At 45.4% G+C, this 16278-nt stretch overlaps 1 protein-coding gene across 2 annotated transcripts; it reads left to right on the top strand.

Moving 5' to 3' along the window:
• Nucleotides 1-124: 124 nt before the first annotated feature.
• ca5a (carbonic anhydrase Va) lies at nt 125-16051 on the top strand. 2 transcript variants are annotated; one of them, XM_070972798.1, is made up of 7 exons: nt 125-696; nt 5533-5730; nt 6721-6839; nt 8687-8782; nt 8992-9054; nt 10224-10382; nt 12234-16051. In XM_070972798.1, exons 1-7 carry the CDS (start codon nt 555-557, stop codon nt 12393-12395), a joined length of 939 nt encoding a protein of 312 aa, XP_070828899.1. In that variant the 5' UTR covers nt 125-554; the 3' UTR covers nt 12396-16051. The 2 variants fall into 2 exon arrangements, with proteins under 2 accessions (XP_070828899.1, XP_070828901.1); XM_070972800.1 differs by lacking the exon at nt 125-696 and adding an exon at nt 5209-5360.
• Nucleotides 16052-16278: the final 227 nt, after the last annotated feature.

Below are 16278 nucleotides of genomic sequence, written 5' to 3'. Positions count from 1 at the left end.
TACATCACTCTAATTATATTTTTTATTACTATAATTAACTGTACGGCATCACGATGATGACTACGATTGTGAAATACCTAAGGAAACAAATATATTTCATATTAAAAATAGCCCACCCATCTGTCTATACGTCCTGTCCTTCATCATCATCGCTAACGCCCCTCTGTGGAGGCCGCTGATTGGTCGGCGCGCAGCCCCCCTCCTCCTCACGTCCGGCCGACAAACAGTCTCCAAACAGCGGCTGTTTGAGAGTGTCGCGCGCTGGTCCGGACGACGTGGACGCGGTGTGTCAGCGGCCTGTGTCGTCGCTGCAGCTTCAGGGTAAAAACGTGTGCCCCTCCCCCGCCTCTCGGAACACAGAGCCGGAGAGCAGAGTCGGAGGAGCAGCCTCCACACGGCAGCTTTACCCGAACACACGGCGTCGACCCGCCGACAACTTCTGCACACTTCAGACGACTTCACCTCACAGAAAACAGCGCGACAGAGGAAGAGAAAGGCGACCGAGGCTCCGCGTTCCCGCTCATTGTGAAGCTCGTCACGTCATTGTGATCAATATGGTGACTTTATCATCCGTAGTCAGACCGCTGGCTTCCCAGCTCCACCGACAGCTCGGCAGGCAGCTCCGGACCCAGCGGATAACGCCTGTCCGGAGATGCAACCTGACGGCGTGCTCGAGCAAATACGTGCTGTCGCAGAGTGAGTACCGACGGGCAACGTGCGTCCACACGGCCGCTCTCTGCCACACACAACACACTCACTCCCTCACACACACTCACTCACACGTTAACGGTGGCGGTGGTTTGGCTCGGGGCCTCAGTTTGCCTCCCAAGGCCTGTCGTTGTGGGTCACACAGCATCAGTTAATGGTCACCTTTGTTGTCATCTGAAAACGTGCAGGGGGGGCGCTGCAAAGCTCGGCCTGGACTTCCCTCATCGCTGGATGTGGGTCAGACTCCGCTCTGTTGACTCAGCTGTGTTTGAACCGGCCTCAGGCTCCAGGGTTTCCAAACAAGTATTGATGTCCCTGATCAATGGCCCGTGTAGGGGCCGTTTGAAGCCCTTTGACCTACATAGGAGCCTCTGTGTTAAGTCACTGCATATGTGCATTGTCGGGGATGTTGCTTTCAAGCGCACGCAGGAAATGCAGACTCTGTTGTTGTTATCTGAAAATGATACCGCACAGCTGTGTTATTTTGTGGTATTGTCTCCACCAGGTGTATCCTTACTGATGTTTGTCCTCCACATGTCTTTGTCTACAGGGGACCGAGGCAGATCGTGTGATAGACGTTGCTTGAAATATTATAATTCTTTTACCTCTGCAGCCGAAGGATTCACCTGCGGCCATGCTAAACATGCTGCACGCTAGTAGAAAAGCACACGAGGTGAGGTGTGTGGTTTGAGTCATTTCTTTTAGTTCTGTCATACCCACAGAGCACCGAGACACCCAAGCTCGTCTGACGAGTCCCAACGACTTCTTCACCACGCCCAATAACAGAAGCCTTGTCTCGTTCACCATCTCAGGCCGGAGACAGAGTGAACATGCAAAAAGATTTGGAAGTGGAAAACAGTGCAGTGGAGGTTTTATAGCTCAGCCATGATAATTAACAGGGTTCATATTTAACTTTAACAAGCTTGTTGTACTGGCCTCCGTCTGTCCAGACGTTTGGTTTGGCTTTGAAGTGGCCTGCTGGAAATTTGTTTTCTCATCTTTGCGTCGGCCGCCCTGTGATCTGCCCTCATGCTATTTTTTTCTGCTTTTCAGACTCGTCAGGTAAAGCGCAAACCCCTCTGACTCACAGGGTCATGATGCAGCCCGCGCCTCCTTGAAGGAGAGTGGCATGCTGCCATCGTTTCAACACACCAGGGGTAGAAAGATAAAGAGCTCAGTTCCCTGAGTTGAGCCTCTCAGGCACAACTTCAGACAAATCAGATCTGAGCCCCAAACCTTAACCCTAAAATCTAAGACCAGCTAAAAGATTACTGAGGCGGACGCCAGAAAAAGGGTTTCGGCTGCTGGTTTGTCCTCTGGAATCGATCTTGGCCTTTCTGATGTTAAACATTCACATGCATGATGAAACCATCGGTGGATGATTAGCTGTGCTTTTTCATGGACTGCGTCACAGACATGGCGCGGTGTTATTGTGAAATATTTGGTGAGATTCATTACGTTGTGTTTGCAGGACGGTGCACACACTCGCCATCCGCGCTCTCATCCAGGGCGTGCATGAAAACCAGCGTACACAACCATTTAGCACGCAGCAAGTTAAACCAGTCGGTTCATGTGCACGCCTCATTTAAACCGTGGGTGGGACGCCGGCGTTCTGCTTGGACTGATGGGTAAAAAGCATAGTTATGCCGCTGCTGGGACTCGAACCACAGCTCACCGTTGTCAGTTGTCGTAGTAACGCGGCATACTTCCTGGCACACAGGCTTTTCTTAGGTGACTGACTCAGCAGTGATGGAAAGGTTTCTTCCCGTAAATCCAGTTCAAAGAAGCTCTGATCCAGACTGTGGATGGGGGGCGCTAATGGTCCTGAACGGCTGCATCTGCAAGCAGAAAGTTAAAGAGTTCATTATTTCAGCCGCTCATGTCACGCTGAACGTGGTGCATGTGTATTTCAGTTAGGGAATCAAAGGCAAGAAGTCACATGACCGCGCACACCGAAAACATGCCTGCATGGTGAGTCAAGCTTAATATGACAGAAAGATAAACTGGCGATAATAATTATTATCCAAACTGAACATCCATCACAGTTTATAGAATGACTTCCTGGTTCAACTTTGACCCACTGTGCTTACCGCTGTTGTACACACACACACACACACATGCGCTTAACACACACTTTACCTGGGCAGTGAAGCATTATTACCAACATTTCAGGTGTGCTCACTCTACAGATAACGGCTTTACAGCATCTTGCCAAACTGTTTCACTGTGGTGACTGCTTGTGTTTCTTGCCCCACTGAACTTTATTGACGTGACCTTGGATGTTTCCAGATCCCAGCAATCGCTTTGGTAGGGCCAGTGTTATCACGACCGAGGGAAATGATGACCTGGCCTACAAAAATATAATCCAAGCTGCCATAAACTGGACCTACGCGTTCAAGGCTCGTTAATGTTGACTACACAAAGACATAGTTTTCCTCCTGCTCTCTGTTTTATCTAGTCAAGCACATAGTTTTGGTCTTATCTCTTAATGTTTTTTGAGATATCCGCACTTTGTCTGGATAACCTGCGAGCATCTCTGTCAACAGTTTTAATAGCGTATATTTCTCCAGTAGGTATCAGCTCCAGTGAAAATCATAGAGAAGATGTTGAGTCATCCTTTCAAGCCACTCCTGACTTTGAGTATATTAATGTGTTTTTTACCACAAATAATTCACAAATAACCTTTAAGCTGCTTTGCTGGTTGGTAAACAATCTCACGCCAGATTTCCAGCCCTGATTTGCTTCATAGCCTGTTCAAACAGCAACCACTGGGGATGCCAAAAACTGCAGTTCCTTACATTGCCACTTGAGGCAGGCTCCCAAACCGAGTCAGCCTCCATAGACCCTCATGTTAAAATGCCCACCTTTACAGCAGAAACAGGCATGTTTGCAGCCTGGTACTAAAAACACTTTTGGTTTCAATGGCTAATTGCTCCGTTCATGACAACTGAGGGTGAACTTTTATGGAACTCACTCATTTAAATTATATTAAAGCTTATAGTTATGCATAATTAAGGGCATGGCTGCTCTGGGTGACAGTTAACCGCTAGGTTTCAGCAACCAGGCTTCATTCAGCTCCAACCGAAACTGCCAAAATCAAAACACACACATAAATGGCTCAATAAATAAATTAATATTTCAATAAATGTGCCAAAAAATAATGTTAATGACATAAATTGATATTTTTGTTTTAATGTACTTCTGTGTTTGTATACCTTTGTTTTATCGGCTCTGTTTATTTACTTTCCCATAAAGTGTTTCATTTTATTTATTCATTTTGAAACATATGTATTTCTGTTTTGTTTTTTTTCCCGATTTGCATTTTTTAAATTGGTTTTCCAATTGAATTCTTGCTTCATTTGTGGTCTGATAAACAGTAGACTCACTGAGTGCCAGAGGCCTGTTTTTTCTGAGCTTCTGTAGCTGTTCATATTTCGTGGGACCCACGTGAGCATAGATTAGTTTGGAAAGAGTGGCGCGTACTGCTGAGAATATTGTCGGTGCGTTTAATATTGTATTCATTTATCGAGTCATTTTTTTATCTTTGATTTTGGCACTTTCAGTCCTCCATAGTGAATGTGCAAAAACACTGTTTGGTCCTTTTAACTGGTGAAGAAATGCTGGATACTGGTCGACAGGCAAAGACTTAAATCTGTGTTTGAGGACATCACTGTTTCCACACTCAGCCTTTTACTAATATCTGCTCATGTCCACTGCTTGTGCCGACTCAGCTGGTGTCTCCAAACTCAAGACACACACTTCATTTTCAAATCAAGACATCTGGCTGTCATGTGACACTTCAGGAGCACTGCAGAGTGACACAGTGACACTGACACGCCATGAATCAGAACAACCTCAGAGCTTGCAATTGCCCAATGAGTGAGCACAAATGGCTGTGCAAGCAGTTATTGTGTGTCTGTGCAATAACAGAGTCAGGCAGCCAACTCCCCCAGGAGGAGCCGCTGAAATCCGATGAAGATGAAGGTCATCTCCCAGTCAGACCTGTTCAGCTCAGCTCTCAGTGGAAACCTTAAGCCCTGCGCTGGAAAACAATAGAGCGCGCTGCTTCTGTGCCCTTTGACAGCCGCACTTGACTTTTTTCTGCAGATCTTGGTCTGCAGAGGGAGGGAAACACTCCTTTAAACTGAGCTTTTTTGGACTTTAGAAATGCAGGATTGGATGGATGTGTCATTTTTTTTGGGTGGATGTCAAGGGTAAAGGAAAATAAGGAGGAGGGAAGTATGGAAAATGAGTGGAGTTTGGGGTAATTAGAAGTCAGGTCCGTTGACAGACGTTGGCCGAGCTGGCGGTTTGACCGGCCAGAGGTCCTGGTCTGATTCCCCTGCTGTGGAGGGGAGCTGGGGGCGTGCCAGGACATTCCGCGTGTCACTTTCTGTACAGCCAGCCCACTTCTCTCTTATTTTGTAATTTCCTTTTGAGAAAAAAAGTAAGAGGACTTGGAGGAAGTGCTGGTGCTCACTGGCTCTTTTCTTTTCATTCAGTTCCTTCAAACAGCTCAGGGAAGAAGGAGCGCTGTGTGCCTGTCTGCCACTGACACTGAATGACTTGTTTATGAGGCACCTTTTGATTTTTTTTTGCTTTCAAAATGGACTGTCTGAAAATGCGGGAGGCAGCAGAGTATAACATGAAAAGTATGCGTCAGCAATTTTTGTGCACCTTTTCTTATTTTCCTTGGCAGCAGACGCTAAATTCTGTCTGTTTTTTTTAGAGAAGTTTGAATTTCTCTAACTTTTTTTCCACTTTGATTTCCCTCCTCTCCTCCTCCTCCTTCTTCTTCTCCTCTTCCTCCCTCCTCTCCTCCAGTGCATCCCATGTGGCAGGGACCCCTCGCGGTACCAGGAGGTGATCGTCAGTCTCCCATTGACATCGTCGTGCGAAAGAGCGTCTTTGACTCGCAGCTGAAGCCCCTGGTCACCAATTACGACCCTCAGACCTGCCAGCAGATCTGGAACAACGGTTACTCCTTTCTGGTGGAGTATGATGACACTACAGACAAGTCCAGTGAGTAGTCTTTCCTGTCTTCTATGGATATTGCTGTAATATACATTGTCTTTCTAAAGACACATTTAAATCCACTCTATCTATTAACTAAAATCTAGAAGATAAATAATCATTTGGTTCATTTAGTTCCTCTTCATCAGTTGTTCCTCTTTATTAAGTACGAGACAGAGAGCAAGTCAGTAGTTTCCCTTTAAATCTGAATGGATTTAAAGGGAAACTCAGCGAGGGGAATGCATGTTTTGATCTACACAAGAGGATTATCTCCATCTTCCCCCTTAAAGAGCCCACTGTCTGTAGGAAAAGCCGGTAATCGATGCTGCACTTAAGACCGCTGATAAAGACCGTGAGTGTCACGTGGATCTGGTGACCGTCATGTGACCCGCATGTCTGTCCTGACCTCAACAACGGCTGTATAGGCTGACTTAAAAGCATTGGTCATTTTGGTATAATTGCTGGGCTACACCAAAACACAGTGTAACCTTCCAAACCATCAAATAAACCTTATTTTGGTAAAATTGCAAATGTTGTAAAGCTGCAAAATAACCCACTTTGTAGTCACATGCCAGCCGTCTGTGTGTTATGAGCTCAGTCTGGTGCTGAGAGAACAAAAACAGGTTTCAAACAGTACTTTATTACCAGTAAAGTAACAGAGAAACAATGGTCTGTGCATGACTGAAGGTACTGTAACCCTGGATGATTTTTACATGAGGTCATATTTCCTCCTTATCAGTTACCCTTTACAGGTGTGATAAAAGGTCATTGTTTTATAGGTGATTGTTGTCTCTCACTGAAATATTTCCTGGATGTTTCCAGGTTAGTGTGACTGCCTGAACAACCTGTTCCTCAGCAGACGTCTTGTGTGGGGATCATTTCCTTCTTTTGCAAGAGGAAGCCAATACGCTTAGAGATAGGATCTGGCTCCTCTTCAGGATGAGCAAAATGTCAAAGTGTGTGGCACTGATACATGTGTCCTTTTGCTTTCTGGTGCAGCGCTGAAAGGGGGCCCCGTGCAAGACCAGTTCAGGCTGTGCCAGTTCCACTTCCACTGGGGTGAGTGCAACGCCTGGGGGTCGGAGCACACGCTGGACAGGAGGCTGTTCCCTGCAGAGGTAACAGACAGAACGTAAAAATTAAAGTTTTCCTGCAGGAACAGCAGGATACTGCGGTTTTCTGTAATATTATCAAGAACCTCAAGTGAGGTAAAAAAAAGGAAAGGAGGAAGAAGGATATCTCCTTCTCATTATTATATTGTGATATCATGTACCCTTTGGGCAATGCTTTCATGTTCCTCACAATATTAGGAGCATGCACAGGAGGTATATACAATAACAGGTCCTGTACAGCATCAGCAAACATACAGCTGTATCCACACTGATACGGCTCAAAGCATTTTAAACTTACTGTTTACATTGAGGTTTAAAGCTGAATGATGCACGGCTGAAAAACAGCTGTTTCTTGCCATCTGTCCTCTCTCATGGCATCAGCAAATGCAGCCAGCTGTCATCTATGCTACGTTTTGGCTAAAAGTGATCTTTTTATGCGTGTTGTAATGACATTTGTGCAACCCAAAAAAATCAAATTCATCACACTGACTGGATATCTTGTCCAGCCCCAATCACAGAAGTCAACCCGTCAGTATTTGGCCCATGTTCAAATGTACTTCTTAAGTCACGTTAGGCTTTGAAATTGATTCCTCCAGGTTGCTGACACATACGTCCAGCAGTCTCACGCTCTGTGTTACAGAGGAACACCATGTGCTGACTCGGTCTTTGTTCATTGTGGAAGCAGCTGTAGGTAAAGGGCACCGTATCAGCAGGATCTCGGCATCTTTAGCTGTGTTGTACATACCCTCTGTTGTTGCTTTAAAAAAACCCCAGACATGCCCGCTGCTGGAGTCATGGAATATGTTAAGTACAGACGCGCTGCAGTCACATGTGTGGCAGGTGTGTGTGCTGTCACATGACCGGCCCGTTGAATGGAAAAAGTCAGACAGCAGGGAATGGAGAGTCCTCTGCAGCTGCTTTGATCAGATGGTCTCTTGAGGGTTAAAAGAAGAAGGAGAAATGGAAGGAAACAAATCTGCACAGATTAAACAGTGTAAATGTTGACTCACTTCGCAGAGCCATGTCTTTTCCATTCTCACGCGTCTCTCTTGACATGACTGGAAAATTACTGAGAGTATTGTATCAGTGACAGCCAGCTTAGTGCAGAGCAGGCGTCATCGTGCTCCATCTATATGAGAACCTTTCCCTCCCGTCCTGGTTGTATAGCCCGTATCAGGCATGCCGCCAGATCCTTTGATGCACCGGGGTTTCTCCATTTCTCTCGATACCTCTGTCAGCGGGTGGCGTTCGAAACGGACGCAGCTCTCCAGGCTCACGTTTGACCACATCTGTTTTCATGTTGTTCCATTAACTTCAGCACAATTATGTAACAACAGGTCCCACTGACTGTGTGTGTGTCGAGCCCTTGTTGGTGCTGAAGGGAATGTACCCATGTCTTTGTTCTCATCACTCAGCAGTCTTTGTATGTGTGCGTGCAGAGGATCGTGTTACAGTCCAGACGAACGACTTTGTTCCATGTTTGTATGTAAATTGCTGAAAAAAACCCAACAACTAATTCAGCTGTTATTTCCTTCATCTCTTACACACTGCGACTGCCTCTGTATCTGTTCTCCATGTCTTTTTCTCTGCTGGTTTACACTACATCTTATCTCACAAATAAAAGACAAAACATTGTAGTGACTTCAAAATTCACAATACAATACACTCATATACTCTTATTTTGAAAAGACACATGAAGGCAAGAAGGAATTAGCGGGTCATTTGGAGGACATAATGAGTGTTCTGGGGATCAGGGGAGAGGGGTTAAAAAAACCAAGCTTATGCACACACACGCACACACACACACATATGCACACACACACTCATGATGTGTATGTTGTGTGTGCCCTCAGCTCCACCTGGTCCACTGGAACTCTGACAAGTACAGTTTGTTCGAGGAGGCGGTGTGTGAGGACAACGGGCTGGCTGTTATCGGGGTCTTTCTTAAGGTGCATTACACACACACACACACACACACACACACACACACACGTGTGGGACCACACAGACGTTCAGTCCTGACATGTTTCAGCCGACCTTGTTGCACAGTGACACTGTACACGTGCAGGTTATGCTGTATGCGTGATGTGGTATGTGTTGTATGCAGCTTTAGACTGTGAGTGCAATCCTGCTGAATGTCTAATGTCACCTTGTGTAGGTGGGAAAGAGACACGAGGGGCTGCAGAAACTGGTAGATGCTCTGCCTGCTATCAGACACAAGGTTTGTCCACGCACACACACACACACATACACACACACACACAGTCACTTACATAGATTAACATTCATTTCCTGGAGACTTACCCTAACCATAACCACTGACCTAAAAGTCAGACTTTTCCGAACTGGGGACCCTGCTTCTGTCCCCAGTTGGACAAGCCATGCCCAATCTGTCCCCAAAAGTCACCAATGTCAGAAACACACACAAGCCAGCCAAATTTTTGCTTATCTCTGAAATGTACAGAGCCCCTAAAGTGCGCACAATTTAGCTTAAACGTGCGCACGTTTGAAGCTAAATTGTGCGCACGAGATGCTAAAATGTGTGGATGTTTAAGCTAAATTGTGCACACAAGATACTAAAACGTGTGCACGAGATTTAATTAACAACACATCACATGTCTCAGGGCAAGAGCAACAATAATGTGATTATACGACATTCCCAGGTGAAAATAAAAGTTGATTAGCTGAGTTCTTCTCTCCATTATATCTGAAGTGGTCACTACGGAGAGCAGCATGCACGGACAAGTCAAAGCGCAGGAAATAACTGTATCTCGAGCGCACGATTTAGCTAAAACGTGCACATTTTAGTATCTTGTGCGCTCTATATAGTTTCTTCGTGGTCCTTTAGGGGCTCCGTAGTAGTGTACTCATGAGTCTATCAATCAAATATACTGACTCAGTATGAATGGTAGCAGCACTTCACCAGAAGGTGGATATTGCTGCCCTCTAGTGGTTCAATACAGACACTACAGGAATGTTTATATATACTTACATACTGATAGTTGGTAAGAAGACAGAGTACATTTCCAAGGTGTGTGGTTGGAGGTCATGGTTTGCCCTTCTTTCACATCCCCACTGCTACACTGCTCTCTGTCTTTAATAATGTCTGATAAGGTTTCTGTTTGTTCAATAAGACCAAATGCCACAGCTGTAAAACACTCAGTGTGTAATTCATAGTGTGCACATGTGGGATAGTGATTAGATAATAACGGTTGTGGTATTTAGATGATATTTTCAGTCTGCTGTCACATTCGTCTTATATTTATGTCAGTGTAAACGTGTATTTGACATTTAGGCCTTTTGTGTCGTCTTGCTTGTCTCTTGCTTGGATCATTCGAAACGATGCCACATACATCTTACCTGATCATGTGTCTGTCTCTGGCTCTGCAGGGCAGCGTGGTGGAGTTCACCAGGTTCGACCCTGCCTGTCTGTTACCCGACAACACCGATGACTACTGGACGTACCATGGCTCTCTGACAACCCCCCCTCTGACAGAGTCCGTCACCTGGATCGTGATGAAGCAGCACATAGAAGTCAGCCATGACCAGGTGTGTTTGTGTGTGGAAATATTTCTTAACACAAGTTTATTATTTGTATTTTAATACTGAGCTGCATCTTTAATTTTATCCGAATACATTTTATCGGTTTAGTTCAACTTAAAGCTGCAGTAATCAGTATTTTTTATATCAACATTGGAGCTGCAGCTCCTCTCTCCTCAGCCTTATATACATGAAGCAGCTGTGCATTACCTGCCCAGCATCAAGCAGGAGACGAGCAAGGGTAGCAACAAGCTGGTGAACAGAGTGGAGCATTCAGAGTCACATATAGAGCTGAAAGGAGAGTGAATGTTGGATTGACCTTCATCAGGTGGCCAGAAACAATGACTCTAAATGCATGCTCGTGTTTCTCTCTGCTGGGTGTGTTAATACAGTGTTTCCCAACCACTGTGCCGCGGCACATAAGTGTACCGTGAGAAATCATCAGGTGTGCCGTGGAAGATTATCCGATTTCAGGTGATTGGTGCTCTAAGGCTTAGAGCAGCGGTCCCCAACCACCGGGCCACGGACCGGTACCAGTCCGTGGGCCATTTGGTGCCGGGCCGCACAGAGACTGAACAAAAAATATTTATTAATCATCAGAGTCTGAAAGAAGTTTTATTTTGAAAACCAGGTGCATCCGCCTGTGCCTCTGTTACTACGCGGTAGTAAAAAAGTGAGCCCACAAGCAAAAATTAGTAAAAAAAACAAATGTCTTTGGAGAGCTTCTTTGGAAGGGGAAAAGGCCAAATGATGAGACATAAGAAGAAGAGCCGACAACTGCCAAGAGAAAGAAAGCTGCATTTAAGAGACAATATCAGCAGTCCTACTTAAAATACGGGTTTATCGCTTTATCGCCAGGTGATCTTCACACACCAAGCCTCGCAAGTGAGGCAGTGAAGCCTTCTTGTTGAAGAGAAACAAGCGCAGGGCTCCCACTGATTACAGCTGCATTCAGGGTAATACAGAGTTGTATTTTTGATCATTTGTTTTTATTCATTTCTGTGCCGGTCCGGCAAATTATTGCTTTATGTGAAACCAGTCCGTGGCGTAAAAAAGGTTGGGGGCCGCTGGCTCAGAGCACCAATCAGGTGAAATCTTCCTGTGTGTCTTTCTTCAATTCCTGCAAGAATATCAGCTTTGTGTTCAAGACTAGATTTTCATTATATTTCACTTTGTGCCGTGGCTCAAAAAGTTTGGGAACACTGTGTTAATACACACATTTTGAGGGTTATGTCAGATGTCGTTCCGCTGCTTCCAAACAATCAGTTAATGCGGCTTTAAGCTGAGCTGAGCTCTCGACCGGCCAGCAGAGGGCTCCTGTTGGCCTGTAGAGTAAAACTCAGCCCTCCTCTCGCTGCTGCTCTCAGTAGCAGCTCTGCTGTCAAAGTGACATTAGAAACTGGTTCCAGGAGCGAGGCAGAACTTGCACGGCAGCATTTTTTGCCTCAAGTTTCTCAATCTACTGGTATTACCCAGAGGATGAAGTGAAGATAAGACTTCATTGATCCCACACTGGGGAAATTAAGTCGTTACAGGCAGCAGGTATTACAAAAAGCAAAAACAGTGGCACAGAAGGATACAGACAACTATGTACACGCACAGTATATACAGTTTAAATAAATACTGTTGCCAATGTGGATAATAAATAGTGTTACTGCACAGTTGAGGGAAATACACAACTTACAAAAGCAGGTTTATGATGTAGAAGTAGGAAAGACAGCATCAGCACAGAGCTGCACCACATGATGCTGGAGTTAAACGGTCTGCTGGGATGAAGGACCTGCGGCAGCGTTCTGGATGCAGCAGTCTGCATATCAGCCTGTCAGAGACTCATCCTCACTTTTCTTCTGCCCCCTCCAGCTGGCGGTCTTCCGGAGCCTTCTCTTCACCTCAGCCGAGGAGGAAGTGCAGAAGAGTATGGTGAACAACTTCCGTGTGCAGCAGCCTCTCTGCGGTCGCACCGTGCGCTCTTCCTTCACTCCCTTCCTCCAGGAGGCGGAGGGCGACAAGCGCCCCCACTGACGCTGCTGGGCCCGGTGCACACAGTAACACCCGTCATGACCACGATTCACACAGTGACCGTACCAAAGCCACCTTCACTCTGCGATCAGCTGTCCAGCCTCTCTTTTCTTTTCGCTCTGCAGCAACAAAATGTGTCTTTGAAGCAGGAAACAGATTTTTAAGTATGACAACTTCGGTTCTACTTTTTTGCTGCTTATCGCTTCTTTTTTTTTACAATTCAACAAGCTGTAAACCATTTTACATGAAGGATGTAGGGATGCTGTTTCTGGGTAGCTGAGGAGTTCGTTTTCTTGCGACTTTTTTTCAGATTTTGCTTTGACTACCAGTGACGAATAAGGGATGATTGCAGTGGGGAAAATGTCATTTTATTGATTTTATTGACATGAATCGTATTTATTACATGTTTACCGTTCATCCAGTTACTGTACATGAGTTGCAGGTACAGACTCAACAGCGCTGGCCACAGTCGGTACTACACCAGAGTCTGCTCTGACTTTTCTCCATATAAGGAGCAGAAAGCCCAGGAGGTCTGAACAGACTGGAGTTATCACCTCGGGAGTGTGTCTCTTGAACAGAACACATGCCGTCTATTATCATATCCACTACCACAGCGTCACTTTTTTAAATCCAGTATGATGGGCTTGATTGATTTTATCATTTATGTGTTAGTAAGATGTAAATGTTCCTAATCTGTTACAAAGAGATTATACTGTAGACAGTTCATCTGACATTCAGAAAGCTTAATTTTTTACATCTGACCCAGTCGTGCTCTAAAGGAACTGAGCCTTGGTTCTTCCACGCAGAACTATGAAATATGTTACTAATACGCACAGACTGTACAGGTTAATGTAGCACATACATGCTTTTTAAGAGTATTCAGATTGAAATAAGCAGTTCTCTTCCATTTCTCTTTTTGTTTTTTACTTCCACATACCATAACCGCAGTGCCTTAATATTCTCAGTGTGAATCACTACTATTGGCATCCCATCTTTGAGCATGAGGTGTCTCCCTCCTACACTTGTTCCATTAAGCTACGGATCAAGTCCAGTGCTTAGTGATTGCTCACAGTAACAGTCAAGGCTCAGGTGACATTTACTACGATCCTCACCTCATTTATCGTTCGGGAATGACGTGGGAAGTGAAATGGAATGAGCAGAACGTCCACAAGGTACCGCTGTGCTTCAGCCAGCGAGGAACCTGGAAATGACTCTCAGGTCGACCGACTGAATCAAGTCTTTATCTTGAGGAGACTGCTGTCTCCTTTAGTCTGTCTGGTTCGGTTAGGTGTCTGCGGTCTCTCGGTATCTGTTCATTTTTGTGGCTGATGACTGGGATTCCTCAAACATGATTGGACTAATCACATTATGCTGTTTTGGGTTAGGAAAGGGCCTGTTCATACTGTTGTAGTGTCATGTCTGAACTTTATTGTCTTCAATGTATTAATAAGTCAAAATACACAGAGGATAGTACCATGAGCAGCTGTGGTAGAAGCACATAGTGTTGTAGGGGAGACACAGTGGGACCAACTGACCACAGCAGCCTTTCGTATCACCTCGCCTGTCTTCCAGTGTCTGACAGATACAGTATGTGTATACTGGCTTTCACGACGTCACTTCCTATCTAGGCTCTGTTCCCGCTTCTGTAACTCTGTTCAGTCTCCCATTCGGCATTTCTTTCATTGACCTTGCTGAGGTTTTCTTTTCAAGACGAATCAGCATCCACTGCACCGGTCGCTGTACGAAATGAAACCTTAGTCTGTGACCAGGGAAAGAATAACAGCCTCTGCAGGGTTATTACAGACGTGTCTGAGCTAGCCGTGACACCTCCACTCGCTCATGGACTCGCCTCTTTTGAGCCATGCAGTTTAGATCTCATGAGAAATGGTTGTTCATTAAGGGCCAGTCAGAGCCAGAGATATTAAATCCATACTGCTGAGAACAGCTCTGCTCCACGACTGTGTTTTTATTTACTGCCATTGTTCCTAATGTCACGTTCTGAATGAGGTTTTCTGACTTCCGGGACAGAAGCCGTCTCTGTACTTGAGCTACTTGATGTACTTTATCCAGATCGTTAAAAGCTTTACGCTAAGGAACATCAAGCGCTCCTCTGTGTGTTTTTCCAATCCGAAAAGCAGACGGTGTTTTGTAACTAAAAGTGAGCTTATGCAACCTTGCATCATCTTAAGGAGTCTGGCATTCGGCCTGCTTTGGCTCAACAGTTGTGATGCACTGGGTGAATCTGACTATGCAGCACGACTGGAAAGAGAGATCTGTGGAATGGGGGGAGAGAGAGGAGGGGAGACGGAAAGCCAGAAGGGAGATGAAGGTTTTGTTTCCGACACACTACATGAAAACGATCTGAGCTTCTCAGATTTGTCTGATTTCACTTCAGGAGAGGAAACTGCAGTTACACTGCAAACCAGAAAAATATATTTAACCCCTTCTCACATGCCCAGGTTTCTTCCATTGATATACAGTTGAGTTGCGGCAGGGGTGAGAGGTCACGGTTGTCTGTGTAATCTCTGAGTATCAATGCAACAGCCCCAAACTGGCCCTGATCTCCTCTGAAATAGCCACTCCCGCCCTCCCAGGCTTGCATCAGGCACACACACCCTGTCCCATCACCCCAGTCGCTCGTCCATTGGCTCCCCGGTTGAGGCCTAGCATGAGGCCATGCTCTGAACAGACTAAGTGGATGCGTATTGAAAATATTTGAAGCCGTGTGATGCTAATTTGGCGTGAAGTGCTGCTGATTTGCGAGATAAATGCCGAAGAGGCTGCAGGGGGTAGATGACAGGTTTGAGAAGATTTCAACTGCTAGGTGTGAAATTTGATGATGTGCATCACTCACACTGTTAGGAATGCTGCGTGGTTGCTTTTCCTCTCTGTGCTCAGTGTGTTGCACTAACATGTGGACAAGGGACCGAGTACTGCCTTCATATCGTACATCTGTGCTTTATTGATGTATTTGAATTGTGCACCGTTGTCTGCCTTCATGTCTCATGGCATTTTACTCATGTGAAGTTACTTTTTTATGCCTTTTTTTTTAAACTTTGAATGCAATGAATATCAACATGTTCCAGTACAAATATCCAATCTTGGGGAAATGCTTGCCTTTTCTATGAAAGCTGGAGTCGGCGATGAGGCGTCAAATCAATTTAAGGTGATTTTTTTTTTTTACATCGCATCTTTATTTTCATCTTCTCGCAGCTTGTATCACTCTCTGCCTTTCTGAACCTGAAGTTTTCCAGGGTACTGCCACCATGCTGTATTTTCTTCATGATGTTTGACGCTCTGGTTTCCTTGCCTCCTGTTGCTCAGTGTGTTTAATGTTTTAGCAGGTGTATGTTGTGTATGCTGTACACTGTATGCAGTGCATATTCTAGCTGTTTATTTGTTCAGTGGGCAGCCAGCATTCCTGCCCTGTGGGACTTCACTAGGCCCCCCTCCCCTCCCACCTGGATGGCTCTTTATAGGCCCCCGCCCAGCTGTGCAACCAGGAAGCATTTTGCTCCCAGAGACCCCTGCTCCAAGCAGAGGCGGCGGGGATGTTGAAACGCCAGAATGATGTCACATGATTCAGATGTAAAGATAATCTTAAAGAAACTGACATATTAATAAATAATGTATAACAATAAATATGTGATGTAGAAAGGAAGCCTGTCTCTTTGCATTTTTTTGTGTTGTTGTGTAGAGATGAAGTGGTGCATTTCATAAATATCTGTGTAAACTTTTAAGCAAACCTGAACTGATAGAAGGGTGGCACGGTGGTCGCCGGTTCGATTCCTGGGTTGGGCCTTTCTGTGTGAAGTTTGCATGTTCTTCCCGTGCATGCGTGGGTTCTCTCCGGGCACTCCGGCTTCCTCCCACAGACCAAAAACAT

The sequence above is a fragment of the Chaetodon trifascialis genome, chromosome 10, assembly GCF_039877785.1.
Source record: "Chaetodon trifascialis isolate fChaTrf1 chromosome 10, fChaTrf1.hap1, whole genome shotgun sequence".
Lineage (NCBI taxonomy): Eukaryota > Metazoa > Chordata > Actinopteri > Chaetodontiformes > Chaetodontidae > Chaetodon > Chaetodon trifascialis.
This window is presented reverse-complemented; position numbering and strand designations above follow the sequence as displayed.